The 20,652-nt window shown below is 21.6% G+C and overlaps 2 protein-coding genes across 4 annotated transcripts; one reads left to right on the forward strand and one right to left on the reverse strand.

Moving 5' to 3' along the window:
• Positions 1–592: 592 nt before the first annotated feature.
• Positions 593–20,052, reverse strand: LOC122714552 (eIF-2-alpha kinase GCN2). 3 transcript variants are annotated; one of them, XM_043935980.1, is made up of 14 exons: positions 19,876–20,052; positions 18,928–19,097; positions 13,346–13,607; positions 8,995–9,235; positions 8,133–8,362; positions 7,352–7,726; positions 5,947–6,462; positions 5,363–5,526; positions 4,538–4,971; positions 3,907–4,183; positions 3,204–3,717; positions 2,522–3,004; positions 1,450–2,336; positions 593–809 (listed from the first exon to the last, which is right to left on the reverse strand). In XM_043935980.1, the coding sequence occupies exons 1-14, from the start codon at positions 19,927–19,929 to the stop codon at positions 683–685; spliced, it is 4,734 nt and encodes a 1,577-aa protein (XP_043791915.1). In that variant the 5' UTR covers positions 19,930–20,052; the 3' UTR covers positions 593–682. The 3 variants fall into 3 exon arrangements, with proteins under 3 accessions (XP_043791915.1, XP_043791913.1, XP_043791916.1); XM_043935978.1 differs by having other exon boundaries at positions 8,133–8,428; XM_043935981.1 differs by lacking the exons at positions 13,346–13,607; positions 18,928–19,097; positions 19,876–20,052 and adding an exon at positions 10,777–11,074 and having other exon boundaries at positions 8,133–8,428.
• On the forward strand, positions 15,605–17,651 carry LOC122714554. The gene is given in 3 exon segments (XM_043935983.1): positions 15,605–15,937; positions 16,006–16,161; positions 17,114–17,651. Coding segments are annotated over 3 exon segments (810 nt in total). The 3' UTR covers positions 17,435–17,651.
• Positions 20,053–20,652: the final 600 nt, after the last annotated feature.

A 20,652-nucleotide genomic window follows, 5' to 3' on the forward strand; every position in this document is an offset into this window, starting at 1 on the left:
TTTTATTATTTTATTCTTATAAATTCTTTTCTTTTATTAATAATTTTTTTATATTATATAACAAAATATCAGATACTTTCATAAAATGATATTTCAATTTACTGAAAGAGTAGGAAAAAATAATAAATAGACAATGAGGACCGAAGAAAAAATGGAGACAAAGAAAATAAAATGCAGGTATTTAGAATACTGTATTGAAAATGTTTGTTCTTTTCCTTTCTATTTCTAAATTTCACTATCATTTTTTAATATCCAGATTTTTTTTCGTTTTATATATATATATATCGCAACTTGTATATCTATATTTTTTTGCGTTGTTAAATTTCTAATAATATTATAGAAAATAAATTTTCTATAATCATTTTTTTATATATAAACAATAAAAAAATATTATATAATAATCATAAGATAATATATCAATGATTTTGAATTTTGAATGAAATATCGTCGATTAATTTCAATCGATGTTCAAGATGTTCATTACAAAGTTAGGTTAAATTATTTATTTTACTATTTTTATTTGCATACAGTGAAAAAGATAAAAATTATTCCGAAATATAAACAATTTCACAAAATTATTTTAAATTATTTTATTATGAATCACTTAATAATATTTGTTATATATTTTTATTTTTGCGAATTCTATATCTTCGTCATGAAGCTTTTATAAAAAAAAACTTATTTATAAAAAAGTCATATATTGATTATCGATTAAACTGTACAGTATTAATACGGGTCGTTGTTTTTCTTTTCTTACTTCTTGCATTTTTTCACATATCTCCTTTATATATTTCTTATGTCTTGGATGTCTAAAATAAAACAAAAAAATTTTTATCAGCAAGAAGTTAAAAATTAAATTTAAACAAGAATTAAAAATTATTTTATCTTTATATTATAAAGTCAATTCAAAAAATCTATTTTTTTACACATATATAATATTTTTTTTTTTTTCTATATAGAAAAATATTTATTTTTCTTATAATCATAAAAATAAATTTTAAACATCAATTCATTCAATAGCGAAAAATATTTTATTAACACTGATATATTGAGATCTATATCTGTTACTTGATACAACACTAGCGATTGGATAAAGAAATTGTTATCTGCGAGCAAAAAATTATTAAAATTGGTGCAAATCATGTTGATATTATGCATTAACTGAACTATTATAAAATTATATAATAATTATATATAATTAATATGAATATATCGATGTGATTCATAATTCATATATTGGTATTGTGCTATTAAATAGATAACTATAATTTTTTTTTATTATATATATTATTTAATCATTCAAAGTGTAAATTAAATATAGTGAAATTATTATATATATCATTCAAATACAGTAAAATTATATCTTATTTTTTTTGTTTCTTTTTAAATTTTAAATATAATCTTATAAAAATAAAAATAAAAATAAATATAGTAAAAATAAAAACTTACTTGTCTATAATAACTTGTATACTTTTTAGAAAATTTTGATCTTCTTCATCAATCTCTAAAAAACTTATTATTATTCTTACAACACTCATTTCTAAAAATACTGCAAATATTTCAATAGGAATTTTATGTGAAATTCTCTGAAAATATGTAGACATCTGTGCAATCATAGAATTTTTTAAACTTCTTCTTGAACTACCAGAAAGTTTATCTCTTTCTGATAAAATAAAATTAATATTAATATTAACTGGATTGTTATTACTTAAAAAATTATCATTTGTCGCAGTTTTGCTTTCAGATCTATTTAAGATGGGTATAGAATTATCTAATCTTTGAAAAAACTCTCCAATTTCTTGATTGCTCATTTTTTTTTCTTGAAATCTATCACGCTCCCAACTTTGGATTCTCACACTTCCTTTTTCTCCACTTTTTAAAAAAATAACATGATTGATAGAATTTTCTCGACAATATTCAAGAATTTCTTCAAGGGAAATTAAATCTAAAATTGTAACTTTAAGTCCAAGATTCCATAATTCTTTTAAAAGATTAATCATCTCTTTTCCGCGATGATGATTATCCATACAAGATATAGCAACGTCGATTCCATATTTACATTCTACAGATTCCGAGGTTTCTGAAACTGCAGAAACTAGTTTTTCTAATGAAATACTAATTCCGGCGCCATATTGTTTAATTTCTTTACTAGCCATTCCAGTACGTTCAAGAATTTTTTTAAAAGAAGAGAGCATTTTATCATAACGACCTCCTGCTGCTATTACTTCCTCTCCACCTTTTTTTTTACGCCATTTAACTTCGCATGTAATTTGATAAATTATACCGCTATGTTGATTTACATTATGTACTAGAAGAGGTACTACCACTATAGGCCACTATAAAATTCAAATTTTATTATACTTTTATAAACTAAAAATTATATAATATATATATATATATATATATAATGTATATAATATATAATATATATAATATAAAAAATGTCTTAATCATCAAAATTGTTTTTCTAATTATTCAATTGAAATTTTTCAATTTTTTTGAAATAAAAATAGTATCTTACCTTTATACCCAATGTTTCAATATTTTCCATAACTATCTCAATTTCTTTCAATCCTTCTCTAGCAAAAGCAGCAGCATCTCCTTTTCTTCGTGTAATCGTTTTTAAAACACTATGAATTTTAGCAACAGAGCTTTCAGTTTCAAATAAATTGAATAATGTTTCCATAGCCTGATCAGTCAAACATAAACTTATTAAATGGGTCTGTATTTGAAATCTTGTAAATTTTCCATCACGCGCATCTCGAAGAATCGAATAAATATCTTGATATTTTTCTTTATCAACTCCGCAATACATTAACACAGCTTGTAATAAAGAGGTATGATTCAAGCGAATAGTAAAATTCCGTTCTTGTAACGAAGGTAATTCATTAATGATTTCCCAGACAATATATATTAATTCAGCTTCCATTAAAAGATTATCAGGAATAGGATTTATTATATCAAATGCACACTCATAAAGTTCTCTTGGATGAAAGCCCAAAACCTAAAAAAATAAAATTATATAAGAAAAAAAAAATATAAAAAAGATATATAAGATATTAAAAAATTTTATTCATACCATATACTTAATATATTTAAATATTTAAAAATTTATTTTTCAATTATTTTTAAGATATAAATAAAAAAAATATTTTTGTATATTGATTTTTGAAACATTAAGTAATAATATAAAATAATAATACCTTTTTATCTCTAAAGACTCTTTCTATAGCATATCTTCTAATATGCGGTACATTGTTCCATACAATATATCTTGCAAATACGGCACGTAAATCATGAGGGATACAAACGATGTTTCCATTGCGAGTCATTAATTTGACACTAGAAGGTGAAAAACTACAGAATTGGTGAGATTTTGGTATTAATAGAGGAGTCCCTAAATAAACACCGCCATGTCTTTGAAAAACTTCGATTACTTTGGACTTTACTCCTTCTTGATACTTTCTCCAAGCAATAAAGTTGATATGTCCTCTACTAGGTAAATTCATGTCGTAAGTGATATCATCTGCCGGACTAACTTCCTGCATGAAACAGCACGAAATCAAATATTTATATGCTTTGCTTTGATTATTCGAAAGAGTGCGACGAATCATCTCTTGCAGTTCCGTTTCTTCAAGTCGTGCAGGAGGTAAATATTCTGAAGAAAGAAGTTCTTGAGCCGTGGGTCGTTGACTAGGATCGTGATTTAATAACCAGCTATAACGATAAAGTTAATGCATATTAACTTAATCATAATATTAAGTATAATATTTAATTTATATTTTATTTATATAGATATTAATTATCACGTTATAAAAAAAAATTAAATATAATTAATTATGGAATAAGATACTATTAATAAATTTTAATTTTTAACATAAAATTAATAATGAATTTTTATTATACCGTAAAATATGAATTTGTCGTGACATATCAGCTTGTTGCATTTCCGAGGGAAATATAATTTCTTTCGATCGTAAATTAAGTAAAATCTTAATTCGTTCCATTCCTGTAGTTAAAGATTTGTAACACATTTCAAATAATATTACTCCAAGACTATAAATGTCCACTTTTTGATTGTAAATAGCTTTCGCTGCTTTCGTTGTAAGTTCTGGAGCTACATAAAGTGCCGTACCAACTTGTCCTGTCAAAGATCCAACTTCTTCTGTACCAAAACTAATACCTAAAATATATAATATATTATACGTGAAAATTTGAAAAGATAATAACAGATATAATTTTTATTCATAATATTTTATTCACGATGATGATATTTCATTTTTGCGTTTGTTTTAATTTTTTTAATCAACTTTTAAGTTTTCTATTTATTTTGTCCGAATATCTCATATAATAAAAAAATTTTGTATAAAACTTATTCAAATTCGGTGAACTTTCGAAAACTTATTCAAATTCTTTAAACACTTTCGAAATTAATTTTCTAAATTCCCGATTATATTTTTTCTATATTTGAGATCATAATATTATTTCAATGTTAATAAATAAATTCTGAAAACTTAAAATTTTTTTGAGCATTTACCTTTTTCTAAACCTTGAAATTCTTTGTCAGTTTCCATTGTGTGTACAAAAGATGAAAGTATATTTGTTGTAGCTAGACCAAAATCTCCAATCTTTACATGATCGTTACTATCCAAAAATATATTTACTGGTTTCAGATCTCTATGTATCATCCCTTGTTGATGAATATGTGCCAGACCTTCAACAATTTCTCGAAACAATCTCCATACTCTTTCTCGATCTTCATAAAGCCCCCCATCAATTGCTGTTCGTAAAGTACTCTTTTCACAAAATTCCATTTGAATGTACATAAATTGAATTTCTCTAACCATTTCTTTTGATTCATCTATATTTCCGTTTTCGTTGTTGTTTATATTTGACGCAGATGTTTGGTAATTTGTATCTTTTTCGAATTCTATGCTATCAGAAGAATCCATTCTTAAAAGATTTTGCATTCTGAAAAATTTATAAAAAAATGTAAAAATTTAATAAAATTTATATAATATATAAAATAATAAAAATTTATCATTATTAAATCATTTATTGAATATTATATCTAAAAAATTTTAGTTTTAAAAATTATAAATTAAAATTTTGCAATATTATTTTAAACTGTATTATCATAATTTTTATTTTTATGTTATAATAGATTTATTGCGAAGCTATTCATGAAATTATTCAAATATCTACCAATGAAATAAATAAAATTAAATTAAAAATATTTACATTTTTCTTAAAAGATTAAATATAATTTTAATATTCGTATAATTTTGACAATAGCTATTTTTTTTTATTGCAAAAATATTATACAATCTATAAATCACCATTTTAAAAATTAATCTCTTACAAAAACGCACAATCTTCATCACTGTCAGTGTCACTCGAAGCATCACTATTATCTTCATCGCTATCAGCTGGAAGTGTTGTATTTGTTCGAGATTTATATGAAACATTCCATTCAACTTCGTGTAATGGTGGTGCCAATTTTTCGATATCATCCATTCCCAAATGCTAAAAATTTAATGAAAAGAATTAATTAAAAAAAAAAAAAAAAAAAAAGAATTAAAACAGAAGTTATATATGAATTTTTAATATTTAACTTTAATATTCGACATATTTAAAATTAATTTTTTATTTCTTATAACACATAAAAACAACGAAATTCTTGTGAATTCTTATCAAATTTTTTAATAATTATAATAAAGTAAAAAAATAATTTTAAATTATTAATTAAATTGATTAAAAAATTCTTCATGAAATTTAAATATTAAATATAATAAAATTTAAATATTGTGATATTATCACTTATCAATGAAACGAATATTTAAATTCAAAATAAGAAATTTATATTCATACATAAAATTTATATTTAAACAATCAAAAAATTAATTCACTAATTAATAAATTAATATAAATATCTATAATAATTACATTAAGCGGGTCTGGATTCTTTTTTTCGGAAAATGTTATGGATAATCGTTCTTCTACCGCATCAGTTATTATAGCACTTTCTATCCATGAATTATAATATCGTACTACATTCTCATGATTCATCCGTGACAACAATTTCACTTCTCTAGTAATTTTTTTATTAAGTTGTTTATTTTTTGGATTTAATTCTATTCTTTTAATAGCGTAAATTCCACCATCTAATTTATTCTTCACTTTAAGAACATCGCCGAAAGCACCCCTACCAAGCCATTCAAGAATTTCAAACTCATTTGTAATTCTTGAATGACTACCTAACGGAGGTACATATTGTCGAATATCTGTATCAGGTTCTTCCGGTTCATGAATCTCCTGTTCATCTTTTCGTGATATTTTTGGAGGTGATAATGCATGGGCTAAAGGTGTTTTTATAAATGAATGTTGTAATAGTTGTTCGGCGGACCAACGTTTTCTTTCATCATTGATAAGGCATTTTAATAAAAAATCTTGTAGATCAGGCTGAAACATTTCAAAAATTATAATATCTTATGATACAAATTTTCTTTAAAAGAAGAAAATATGTAAAATGCAATTTATTATACAAAATGCGCTTTAAAAAATAATATTTTTTATTTCAAAATAATTCAACATTCTTATTTTCATTGCATTAGCAATTACGATTTATTAATGAAAACAGAAATTGGAGGAATTAATTTGGAACAGAGAATGAAATGAATATATGTAATTTATATATCTATTATTTTTATTTAAAATCATATGATTTTTTAATCATTTGATCATTTTAACATCATCATTCAATATAATGATATTAAAAAAAAAAAAAATTCAATCTTTGTTTAATCTTACGTGTTTTAATTAGTAATAAAATTGAAAAATCGTAGATATTACATTACAATTGATTTATAATTAATTATATAAATAATTATTTATTACATTAATATTATTACATTTTATGAAAATTGAAATGAAGAAATAAAGAAAATTTTTAGTAGTAAATAATTTGTTATTTAAGATTTTATTATATAAAAAATTATTATATATTATTCTTAGATTTTTTATTATTAATATATTATTCTTAGATTTTTTTTATTAAAATTCATGTATTTTATTAAAATTTAATAAACATTAAAGTGAAATTGATTATGCGTTCGAAATATTTTTTCATTAGACATAATTTTTTTATTTTTTACTTTTCGAATCTTTAATTCATTTATCTTTTTTATTTATATTAATATCATTTATTAATATTAATATCGTTCGAAATGCTCATATATGTTAAAAATATAATTTTAAAAATATATGTATATATTTAAAATGTATATGCAAATATATATAAATATTAAATAAAAATATATGTAAAAAATATATATATATTATAAAATAATACCTGTATAATTGTCGTTGGATCAATTTTATCTCCAGAAACTATGATTCCATTTAATAAAGAAAACATAAGGATACCAAAACGATAAATATCTGCTTTTTTCCCACCTCTGCCTTGTATACTTGGAAAATCTGGCTCAGATTTAACTAACGCACATGTTTGATAAATATCAGATAATCTTTTATTCAAAGAATAATCTGACAATCTAACCATTCCTGTACTATCAATGTAGATACTAGTATCACGTAGATCCTTATGGACAACATTATTTTCGTGAAGATACCTTAACGCAGAGAGGATTCCAGTTGCTAGATATCGTAGAAAATCGATGTTTACCGGGATGTTTTCCAATAAGAAAAAAGAACAACTGCTACCTATCTGAAATTCATTTAATTAACAATTAATTTATTTAATTCTCATTATTGATACTTAAAATTGCATAATTATTTTATGTATATTCCATTATTAATATTAAAATATTAATAGATATTCATATAAAACGTCAATGTTCAATTGCAATTTTAAATGTACAAGATAAATTGTAGATACATTAAATGCATAAAATAATAAATTACGAATTAATTAATAAAACTTATATATCATAGAAAAAAATATATTTTTTTATATACATATAATTAATAATTTTACTTTCTATCCTATATTTATACAATATTTATACTTGTTATTACGTTAATTGTGGTTACTTTTAAAGAAATTATTATTACATAAATATAAATTTTTCGTCTAAATCACAATTATACATGTATTTATCATTGCTTTTTACCACGAACTCTTGAAGAACATAGATAAGTACATCATCTTCTTCTTGCAGATACTTCATATTTAAATAATGTACAAGATTTGGATGATGTAATTTATGTAGATGATTTACTTCTTGCTCTAAACTTCCTACTTGTTTCATAATATGTTGAATATTATTTTCATCAATTTTGTTATTCATTTTCAATATCCATTCACTAATCGCAAATAATTCTCCAGTTGTCATATCAACACCTGCATAAACAATTGATCCTTTAGTACTATGACCCATACATTTTGCTCTGTACACCTGTCGTTCACCTATAGGAATGATTACAAAAAAATGAATGAAAATTGTAATTATTTCTTCTTTTTTATATTTATAATTATAATGATTAATTTATAAAATAAAAATAATATTGAATATATTAAAAAATTTATAATTCCTTGGACACTTAAAAACTTTAATACATTTTTCTATTATGTAATTTTTTTTCTAATTATATAAACTAATTATATAAAACGTTTTAATTATAACACGTATATTTATATAAAATGTTTTCGAATAAGTCAAGAATAAGTGAAATCGATTATTATAATTCTTTGATTTGAATATAAATAAATTATCCTAAGATATTTTACATGAATAAAAATAAATAAAAAATTGAGATAATAATTTTAAACACATTTCTAATTCTAAACGCAAAAATAGAGAAAACATCAAAAATAGAGAAAAATCACATCACATTTTATTTAAAAAAGACAAATGATTATGTACATTATTATAAAATTTTTATATTTTTACTATTTTCTTTTATTTTTTGAATATTAATAAAAATAAAAATTTAAATAAAAATAAATTTTAATAAATATGATCAATCGTATACCTTTATTATGATCGAAATGCAGTAATTTCGTTCCTCTATGTTCGCAAAGGAAACCATCGGAACTTTCAGAACTACTAGCACATCTTCTTCGAGAATAAATCCGTGATCTTTCTTGAGGAGATGACGGTATTGATTGAGAGAGATTATTCGATCGTTCATTACATAATCGAATAGATTCTTTTCGATTACGAAGTTCAGCTTTTAAAGCTTCTTGTCTTTTTTGAATTTCATCTTGCAATACCTGAAATTTTTTATTTATACAATGAAATATTCATAATTAAATGGATATTACATATATGTATATATTTAAAATATCTAACAGCGATTTGATTAACACAAAAAAAAAATACAGCACAAATAACAAATACAAATTTTTACTATAATTATAATCGACAATTTTTAATTATTTATTGAAAGTATATTCGATTAAATAAATATCAATAAAAAAATCTGAGTGTCAATGATCAAATATAGTTATAAATATAAATAATTTACAATATTTTAAGGATGTTTAACCTGCCAGTTTTATTACCAGTTATATTATTATTTTTTTAATTTGAATTATCGAATTTTTTAGTTTCTTTTTACTATAAAAGTACAGTAACCAATGAAATTATGTAGTATCGTAACAAAAATATTTTATTACAAAATTAAATTGCAATACTAAAGATATATACATTAAGAATTGCAGAGACTCTGGAATTACTCGTAGGATAATATTTAAAAGAAAATTTGAAAGAAGAAATGAAGAAAAAAAATTTTTTTTTCATTTCTTTTATGAATTGATATTTGTTTTAATTTAAAAAAAAATGACTTTGCATGAGAAAATAAATTAAGGATATATATTATAATAAAAAATTCATTATATCAAAAAATTCATTAATCAATTTGATTTTATTTTTGATAAAAATAATTATCATTTATTTAATATATATATAAATTGTATTTTCTAATTTTAGTTGCATATTATCATTATGATATTAGATATGATTTTTTAGCAGATTGATGTATATCATATTATTATCAATTTAAAGATATCAATAAAATAATAATAAATCGAAATATCATTGAAAATAACACAACGTATAGTTATTTATTTAGTAAAAAAATTATATATCTTATGTCGAGCATCTTATGTCGAGTCTTTTAACATCTATTTCTTTGTCTCTTTCTATTGTGTAATGATTAAAAAAATGATTAAAATAAAATTATTATTAAAATTATTATTGATATTGTGTAAATGATTAAAATTAATATTTATGATCATACAATAGAAATAGAAAAAAGTTTGTTTAGAAAAAAAAAAAAAAAAAATTGCGAAAGGATAAAAACAATTAGAAAATTGATATTTAATTAATATTATTATCTTTCATCAATTATCATATATATTTTTTATTTTTTCATCTTATTTTCGATCAAAAAATCATAAATTTTTCAATAAATATATGTATCTATTCATATTGATTTATTTTTTGATACATATTGTATATGTAAGCGAAATACGTATCTTTTATTAAATTTTTCAAAATTTTTATTGTACAAATGAATTATACACTCGTTACAATATTATAATATAGAATCTTTTTTCCAATAAGAGGATTTTTCGTGAAATTTAATATAATCTCAAACGATTTCTTTTTTAATTAAAGAAGTCTTCTTGATTAAGAAGATTGAGGAATATAAGGAAAATAAGTTTACAATATCGGAAATGATTATTTTCTAGCTTTTCTAACAATGTACTCAGATATAACGAAATAATTAATCGTTTAAAAAAGTACTTACCATTTCTTTTCTTTATATAATTACTACTAAAATCTTCAATCAATCCTTTATCAATCAGGATAATCTTGAATTTCTTTAAATACTCGTAATAAATTTTTAATTTTTATATTGACTTAACTTGTAACGTATGCATGATGACTCGCTTTCGAACTATAAAAATTATTCCTCTTCATCGATTCAGCAACGATTTCGATTCATTTATCGTTATCTTTCATCATTTTATTCTTAATTTTTTCAAATAGCATTTTCAAATTTCATTTTTCATTTTCAAATACAATCTATCGTATATTTCTTCCAATTGTTTCTTCGATTCTTCGCATAAAATGTAACATACATATATAATATTATATATATCAAAAACATAATATACAAATTTTGAATTTTTTCTTTCATACATATATTTTTTTTCTTTCACAATTTTATATCCAAAGAAACGTTTCCGCGAAAAATAAGTATCACATAATATATATAGTTTCTAAATTTCTTTCAACAAATCAATACAATCATTCGTAAATATATTCATAATATATTCGTAAACGATATTTTGAAAATTGAAAAAAATGAAAAATTTTCTTTATTAGTATACAATAATAAAAAGATATCTTCTTCAATTTCCTTATTGTTTTCTATTTTGTCGATTGCAAAATAATTATGGTATTCTTAGGAAGAAATATAATGTTGACATCGTTATTCAATTTATTCAATATTAGAAAATGAGAATTGTGCGTTTTTATTATATAGAAACATTTGTCCATAAGCATTATTTTCTAGTTGATACATTTTTATCAGTTTTTATCAATTTGAAATAATTTTTCAAATACATTTTGAACTTTGAAAGTTTCTTTGCTTCGTGCTTTGTATAGATATAACGGACAATCTGTTATGTATTTTTATGTATTATGTTTTATGTATTTTTTCTTGGTTTTTCACAACAATTCTACGAAGAAAAAGGAAGATACTTTGTGAATTTTATCGACAAAGTTCAACAATTAATCGATCTTTTTTCATTTTATTTTCATATATTTTTTTTTATCATGCGAATTCGATTCGAAAAAATATCTCAAGTTTATCTTATTTATCTTGTAAATATCCAAATCTGTATTTTTCAAGCGTTGCGAAAAGTTCTCGAAAAATTTTTCGTACGAATTTATAGAATTATTATATCTATGGATAAAACTTAATTATATAATCGGATGCTATAACGTTTCGTGAATCTTCCATCTTGAATATTCATCCATTATTAGCTAAAAAACATCGAAGATTCTCCTTTTTTTTTTCTTCGATATTAAATGATCAATGATATAAGATCATCAATGTCTTTTACATTTTATTCTAGAAATCACATATATGTAAAATATCAAAATATTTAAAAAAAAGTAAAAAAAATCACGCACCTAATCCAGAAAATTTGAAGAAAATTAAAATTAATAAAATGTATATTATTATTATTATTTATATAGCAATGAAATCTAGAACATATTTAATTTATTATTTACAAATATTTATATAATAATATTTTAATAGAAAGACGATCATTCAAAATATTCTTGATTCTATTATAATAGATAAAAGAGACGAAAATATGTTTTATGTTTCAAACGTTTCGTGAAAAAAAAAAGTATCGTGAATGAAAGAACTGTTAGAATTTTATCTTCTAAGATTATATTTATTTTTTATAAAATTGGCAGGTCAAACATCCTTGATGAATATAATAATTTATTTATAATAATTTATAATAATTTAATATATTTATTGGATAATATCGATAAATTATGTTCAAAATATATTCGATAGGATATTTTGAGCAACTTTTTCTTATTCAAAGATAGTATAAGTAATACATAAATAAGTACATATGTATGTTACAATAAATAATCAATAATCGGATTAATTTTCGTGTTATACACAAAAGTATCATTAACACCGGTATATATTATTATATGTTTCAACATGTTTTAATATTTTGTATGTAACTCATTTAAACTCTAGTCCATCCATATCAAATAGTCGAAAGATAGCATTCTATGTTCTAGATCATCTTTTATCAAATTCGTTATTGATTTTTTCCTATAAACGTTCTACATTTAATATTTCGAATATGCAAATAATACGTGATACATTATTACTTAATTTGACGCGACAAGCTATTTATTTACATGTAACTAAAATGTTTGAATGCCAAGCGTCTAACGCATTCTCTTACAAATAAGCGATTCTATGTATGTGTATATATATATATATATATATATATATATATGTCTTCAATAGAGAAAAGATATATGCACAATTGTGCGATAAAAAGTTGATTGTTGCATTGTACCAAAATTTTAGTGCAAATCCAATCATTCGAGCATTTGAATCGACGAGCAATACGTAGTGTGAAAAATATTTTTGCATATAACTCGATATAAATATAAATTCTTCTTTTTATTTGGTATATATATACGTATAAAATTTATATATATACATATTATACATGTATATTATACATGTATATATTTTCTACTTTTTTCATTAGAAAGAAAACGTAATCTTATTTAACGTAGACACTGATATACATGTATCTAACCTGTCTTTCTTTATCCTCTTTTAATTGTCTTTCCAACATTTCATATTCAATTTTTTCTTGACGTCGTGAAACCATCTCTTCGTAAAAACTACTATATCTTGGTTTATTGTTCTCGTGCAAATATTTTTGAACATGTTGCGCTAATTCAAAGATCATTACTTCTCCCTGTAATCGTTTTGTTAATTCCACTAATTCAGTATATAATACTGCAACTTGTTGATGAGATAAACCTCTGCTATTTTTTAACTCTATGTTTGGTGTTCTGCAAATCATTTAATAAAAATGTTTTTATAAAGATTACATACTGTATAACTTTTAAAAACTTTTTTATTAAACTGTATAGATTATTACATCTAAACTGTATAAATAATACATCTATATTTATGATTAAATTGTATTAAAATCTGAATTATGTTAATGTTCATATTATCATTTTTTATGCGATCGTACTTTCTAGATTTTCGAATCATATAATTACCAAATATATATTGAATTTTAATTAGTCTTCGATTATTTAAATATTCGAAATAATTGTTTGGAATAAGAGATTTCTTATCGATTTCGATGATTTTTGAATATGTAAAACCAACGTTCTAACAATCAACATTCTGACAACTTTTTTCTTTTGCGGATCCGAAAGAATCTATAGAGTATCTGTACATAAGAATTCGATACTGAATTCTAAACCTATCATAATCCATAAGAAAATAAATTTTTGATTAGTTTATTCGTTATATGTTTAATAGCCTATTCTCGCCATATATTAAACAGAGGATGATAAATGATCATATGCTTACGCACACATAGCTACGAACGTATAAAAGAAGTTCTATTTAAATAATAACGATCTTTTTTTTCAAATATCGATATTTGCGACTGAATCAATCTGTTGGTCGATCGATTGAATCTTTTCTTCCGATAATGTTCTCTTCTTATCTTTTATAAATCGATCCACGATTGTCGATCATCTTTTTCATAGCTTTTCGATATCATCTTTCATTCTTTACATGTAAATATCATGCGATTTGTCTTCGTATCATCAAATTTTTTTCATACACGTATAAAAAGTTGTTCAAAATATTGATCTACATCAATCTTCCAAAAATCATCGAAATCGACAAGGAATTCCTTATTCCTTGTTAATATCTTAAAATATTATTAATATTATATCTTAACAATAAATAAAATACCAAAGAAATCGATTTTTTATAAATATTAATTATTGATTATTATCGATCAACTATGCGTAATATTCAAGAAAATTCGACAAATAATTATATATGAATATCGGTAAATGAAACGATTGATCGCAATATTGTCAATCTGATAATTAGGAAATATTCAATAATTACAAACAATCGAGATAATTTTTATTCGCTGTTGTGCAAACAATTAGAAAAACAAATCATGCAACTATAACACGATTCGTTGATACATCTATTTACGAATTTTGGTCAGAAAGAATGATGGAGAAAGAATATTATTATATATACTACGGTAAATACTCAACTATAGCAATAGTAGCTATAAATACGTTGAAAACAGCCAAACATTCGATAATACTTTATCCTAATATGACATATTTGACTTGCTCAGTCTAATCTGGTATCAGTTTTAAGTAGATATTTAAAAGTCATTTTCGATATAAAACTTTGCTTTTTTTCATTAAATTTCAATGCACAAAGTAAACATAATTACAAATTATAAAGATAAGGTCAAGTCCGTAGAAAAATAAAATTGGAAAATGACCGTTTAATTTACACGTTAATAAGGACTCATGTTGTATTTACATAAATTTTATATATATTATATATTATACAGTATAATAAAACGACATATATAATTGATAATTTGTACAATACGCGTATAAATATATCGATTAAACAAAATTATATAAATATTTTAATTTTTATATAATTAATGAAGAAATACTATGTTTATTCTACGTGTATTTACATTTTCATAATTTATTTACTAAATTTAAAAAATATTATTTATTATTTTAAAAATAAATTTACTATTATAAAAAAAAAAAATGATTATTTGTTTACGTATATACAAGTTCATCCGCAAAAAAATTAATAATGTCAAGTTATATTCATATCTATATCATACAACTTTTATATGAAATCTACATATACATATACATATATATTATTTTCATGAAAATTTAAAATAAGGATAAACAAAAGTAGATATCTATTTGAAAATTGTTACATTGTCATCAGTCACGGTCTCGAGAGTCTTGTGTAAGTAGATATGTCGCGTTTGAGAGTCACTGTCTGAGAGTCACTGTCCGAGAGCCTGTCGATCAATTCTCTGAGAGCTGTTTTATACAAACCAGTTGCGCACTATTCTGAAAGTAGCTATCGCGAGAGAAAGAGAAAAATGTTGTCACCGCGGAAAGAATGGAATAAAAATGATACATTTAAATTAATTGCATTATATGAACATCAGCCAATATTGTGGGATAAAAAACATATGGATTATAGAAATCGTGAAAAAAAAAATAAAATATTAAGTGAAATTGGATTACATTTTGAATGTTCCATAGAAGAAATTCAGAGGAAAATACATAATTTGAGAAATCAAGTAAGACATAATGTAAAGTAAACGAACTCGAAGAAAATTTGAGTATTATTTAATTACTCAAATTACAGATGTCACAAGAATTAAAAAAAAAGAAAAAAAGGAAAAAAGGAACCGATGAAATAGAGGACTCAAATTGGATTTATTTTAATGCCCTGAAATTTTTAATTCCACCACTTACGATAAATGTGACACAATCATTACATACGCAGACATCGATGTCTATTGTAAGTAAAAATAGTTTCTTATAATCATGTTTCGTTTATTATGAAAGAGTTTGCATTTTTATTTATTTAAAAATATTAATAAAATCTACAAGATTTCAAATGTTCACATTTCTATAATTTTAAATACATTTATATAATTATAAATAATTTTTTATGAGAATTAATAATTATATTTGGTTTTGTCTATAAATAAATAAATTATAAAAAACAAAATATTATTAAATATATTATTTACTATATATATATTTAATAACGATATTTATCCATTATCGATACTTTATTATATTTTTCTAAAAAAAACAAACTAACCTATTAGATTTTGTTCATAAATTATATAAATTAAATTATATATATTTATTGCATATACTATTATTAATATTCAATGTTCATCATTATATTTATTTTTGTTATATGTATTATAATTCATATATACATTAATTAAATCTTAAATTAAATCCAAACTATTCGATTAGATTATATGAAAATTTCAAAACAATTTGCCAACGAATTTTTATTATTATTTTCATTATTAAAACATAAAAAGATTACGCTAAATTATATCTAAATTTTTTTTCAAAAATGAACTTACCTCAATTTCGATTATTAGGCAATTTCATATAATTCATTTCATTCGTTTCATTATTAAATATATTAATAATAAAAATATTCGTTCCAATCATTATAAATGTCTATAATATAATTTCGATAGATAATTATTCTATTCGACGAATTTTCTAATTATTTCTCTATATTACAAGTTGAAAAAATTCAAAAATTTTATTGAAATTAAGATTATTATTATTTCTTAAATTTAAAAATGATATATTATATCATAGTATTAAAATATAACATTATTATAAAATATAAATTACTGTGATAAAATAATAAAATAAAATATGAATTATTATGATAAATAATTATTTTTTATCTATATAATTTATCTATATAAAAGAAGAAAGAAAATGTATTTTACGAAGAAAATGTGGAGATGGAAGAAACGACCAGCCCAAATACAACATCATCGAAAAAAATAAAGCGAGAAATTGATGATAACCAACTCTTTAAAACGACATTAAGTAGCTCATATCAAGAAGTGGATGAATATGATAAATTTGGTCAATATGTAGCCTTAGAATTAAAAACCTTAAAATCTGATTTTAATAAAGCAAGATTAAAAAGTGAAATAAGAAAAATAATAGTTCAGATCGCGGATGAAGATTTGTACGATAGTATAAATCCATTGTCATCTTCTATGTCAATGCCGTCTCCTTAATTAACACGCAATTTTATAAAGAAATTTATACATATACATCAATATATAATTTAATAATGAAAAGTATATTTTTTCTTAGACAATAATACAATTTAGATTAACTATTTTGTTTTCTTTTGTTTTTCTTTTTCAAATATATTCGTTATTATCTCAGATCTTGTATTCGTAATAAATACGTTATTATTTTTGTATAAAATTGTACAAAATATAATATATAATGAAACTTATAATGTTTAATAATCTAATTAATAATTATTTGCACGTCCATCGCACAAGATAATGGAAACAATTGATCATTTTTCAGTATTTAATCGATATCCTATATACCGGTATACGACGTATCAGTAATGACAGAACGTCTTTTTTGTTTTGCTCACGAGACTCGTTGACCTTGAATTCTCTTAATTAATTAAAGTCAATGTCCGTAATAATTTTATAACTAATAACTAATAAGAATTATAAGAATAAGAATTAAGTTTTTATATATACACAATCAATATTTCATTTTTTTTTACTTTTCTCTTTTTTCAAAAGAAAAATCGTGTACTACATCAAGAATTGAACACAGATGATTTACAGTTTTGAAAAATTCTATTTGATAATAAATTTTTGACAAGTTTTTTTAATATGTGTATCCGAGAATAAAAATTCTTGCAATTGTTCTTAATTAGATACACATACTTATATATCGAATATATCAGATAAAGATATACCTTAAGATTTAAGGTTCTTTTGATGTTAACATCAAACGTTTATGCAATGTAATGCAATAAATATTACGGAAAAAACGGTAAGTATTTATTTAACAATTACATTTTTTAAAATATATAAACGAAATTATATATTTTATTAGATTTATGTATATGTAAATGTTAAAGAGTATTAAAAATTTTGTATCATTTATTTAAAAAAAAAAAATTTTTAGTTAATATATAATATAATAATAGTCAATGCCAAATCTAATATGTGTCTATTCATCATTAAATTTAATTATTATTAGATAATTTCTTTACGTCTTATACTTAACTCAATATTTTTCTTTTTTAATTCAAGATATAAAAATTATATAATCTTTGAATAAATTTTTGTTCAATAAAAATTATAATAAAATTTAATTTTTAATTTTTTTTTCAAAATTGAAAAAATATATTGTAATTATATTATTTATTTATAAAGAATATATTATTATTTATAAAGAATTTTTTGGATTTTGGATTTTTATAATAAACAAAATTTAAAATATTTGCATTCAATTTTAAATTATTTACAATTTCACAATGCTAATTATGCATAGAAAAATATTGTTCTCAGAATATAAAGATAAAATTTATAAGAATCGAAAGGCAAAAATAGATTTGATTCTTATAAGTAATCTTATACTTGCATATTAGAAAATACTTACCATTTATTCAAATTCTTATTCAATAATACTTTAAACATATTATGATAAAAAATATTATTTAAAAAATTTTTATAACTAAAAATATACTTACTCATCAGGATACTTATTGCTGCACACTACATGTAAATCAATCTGTGCGTATACTTTAGCCGGGCCTGACATGCCTTTCTGAGGCATCAAACTAATCAGTATGTCTAACGGTTGCCATTTTTTTCTATTCTTTTCACAGCGTAAATCACACAATTCATCTCCAAAGATGCTCTATAAATAAAAAAAAAATATATATTAATTTATCAAATAGTTAAAAATATGTCTACATTATTAAAAAGATTATTATGATTTCATAAAAATATATAAATTATTAAAAATTATATAAATTTATTAAAAATTATTAAAATTCATATATAATAAATATTTTTACATTTTATTATAGAGTTTTATTCAAATTTATAATACGAATAATTTTAAATAATAATATACATGCATATACATATACAAAAACTAAAATAAGATAGAATAAATACTGAACTTTAATATTAATATAAATACATTAATTCACATTAATGTATTTATATTAATATTAAAGTTCAAATTCTTGTTAGAAAATTACAAAAATTATTATATTTAAATTTAAAATCTGATGATCTATTTTTAATTCTATTATCTGATTTTTAATTCATAATTAAATTTTTTCACATAAATTCTGTTTTTTATAACATTTTATATTTTAATTATACGAATGAATAATATTAAGATCTTATTTTCATTATATTAGATATACTTATACGCATTACACATAAACGTATTTAATGTTTATCATATATTTTTCATTTCAGGAAACGAATTACGAATAAACATATAAAATAAAATGAAAATCATAAGAAATTTAACTTATTAGAAATAAATAATATTTATATCTCATCATGATATTAAAAACATGCAATATTAATGTAAATAGTAAAAAAAAAAAGAAAAAAAAAATTAAATAAAAATAAACAATAAAAAAATAATATTATCAATAATAATATAATTTCATTACCTTTAAAACCTCGATTTCGTTCTCTTGTCGATCTTTAGAAGACTCACAGGACATATTTCTTTTAATACATTATATTTTCATTATTTAATTTTAAATATCGTTTTTCAACAGTCACGAATAATTAAATTTAACTCATTGTTTAGGCCTCTAACCTTTATTATAATACTAACTACTCGTTCTTCGCATAAAATATTTCTTTCTATTATTCATTCATTGAAAATTCTTCTAAAAAAATTGATAAATTTATATATTATTTCGTAACTTATAAAAGTAATATAAATTCTACAACTAATATAAATTCAATAGTTTTGTTTTTCAATTGTATCGATGTTAAGCAAGTACAATAGATAGTTTACACGACAAGGTGGATCTACATATCGAACAAAAATACATAATACAACTATATGGTTCATACAATTTATAATATTATATATATATATATATATATATACATGTCATTCGATGATATATATATATATATCACATTTTACACATACAAAACACGTAATTATCGTTGGTAACAGAAAATTCAAAGTTTAATTTTTTTTTTATATTTTGATTAAAAATCTGTTATTAATTTGATTATTAATTCTTAATATTTGCGAGTTGAATTTTCATTATTCATAATACTTAACGCATATTATAAATAAGCATTTAATAATATTTAATAATTTTTAAAATTACATAACAAATGACATGTTTATTTAATTTATGAATTTTAAATTAATTGGAAGACAAATATTCGTTAACAGGAAATCAACGCAAAAAAAATTTCAT

Source organism: Apis laboriosa, unplaced genomic scaffold (assembly GCF_014066325.1).
Source record: "Apis laboriosa isolate Shangri-la unplaced genomic scaffold, ASM1406632v1 scaffold33_cov142, whole genome shotgun sequence".
Classification (NCBI taxonomy): Eukaryota; Metazoa; Arthropoda; class Insecta; order Hymenoptera; family Apidae; genus Apis; species Apis laboriosa.

Excerpts from the sequence above, each read along its gene's own strand:
- LOC122714552 (XM_043935978.1), bottom strand. The coding sequence starts at position 19,929 with ATGTCCTGTGAGTCTTCTAAAGATCGACAAGAGAACGAAATCGAGGTT. Across the intron at positions 7,727-8,132 it reads ATGTTCTTCAAGAGTTCGTG|ATAGGTAGCAGTTGTTCTTT; the intron begins GTAAAAAGCAAT and ends AATGAATTTCAG. Across the intron at positions 5,527-5,946 it reads AGAATCCAGACCCGCTTAAT|CATTTGGGAATGGATGATAT; the intron begins GTAATTATTATA and ends TTAAATTTTTAG.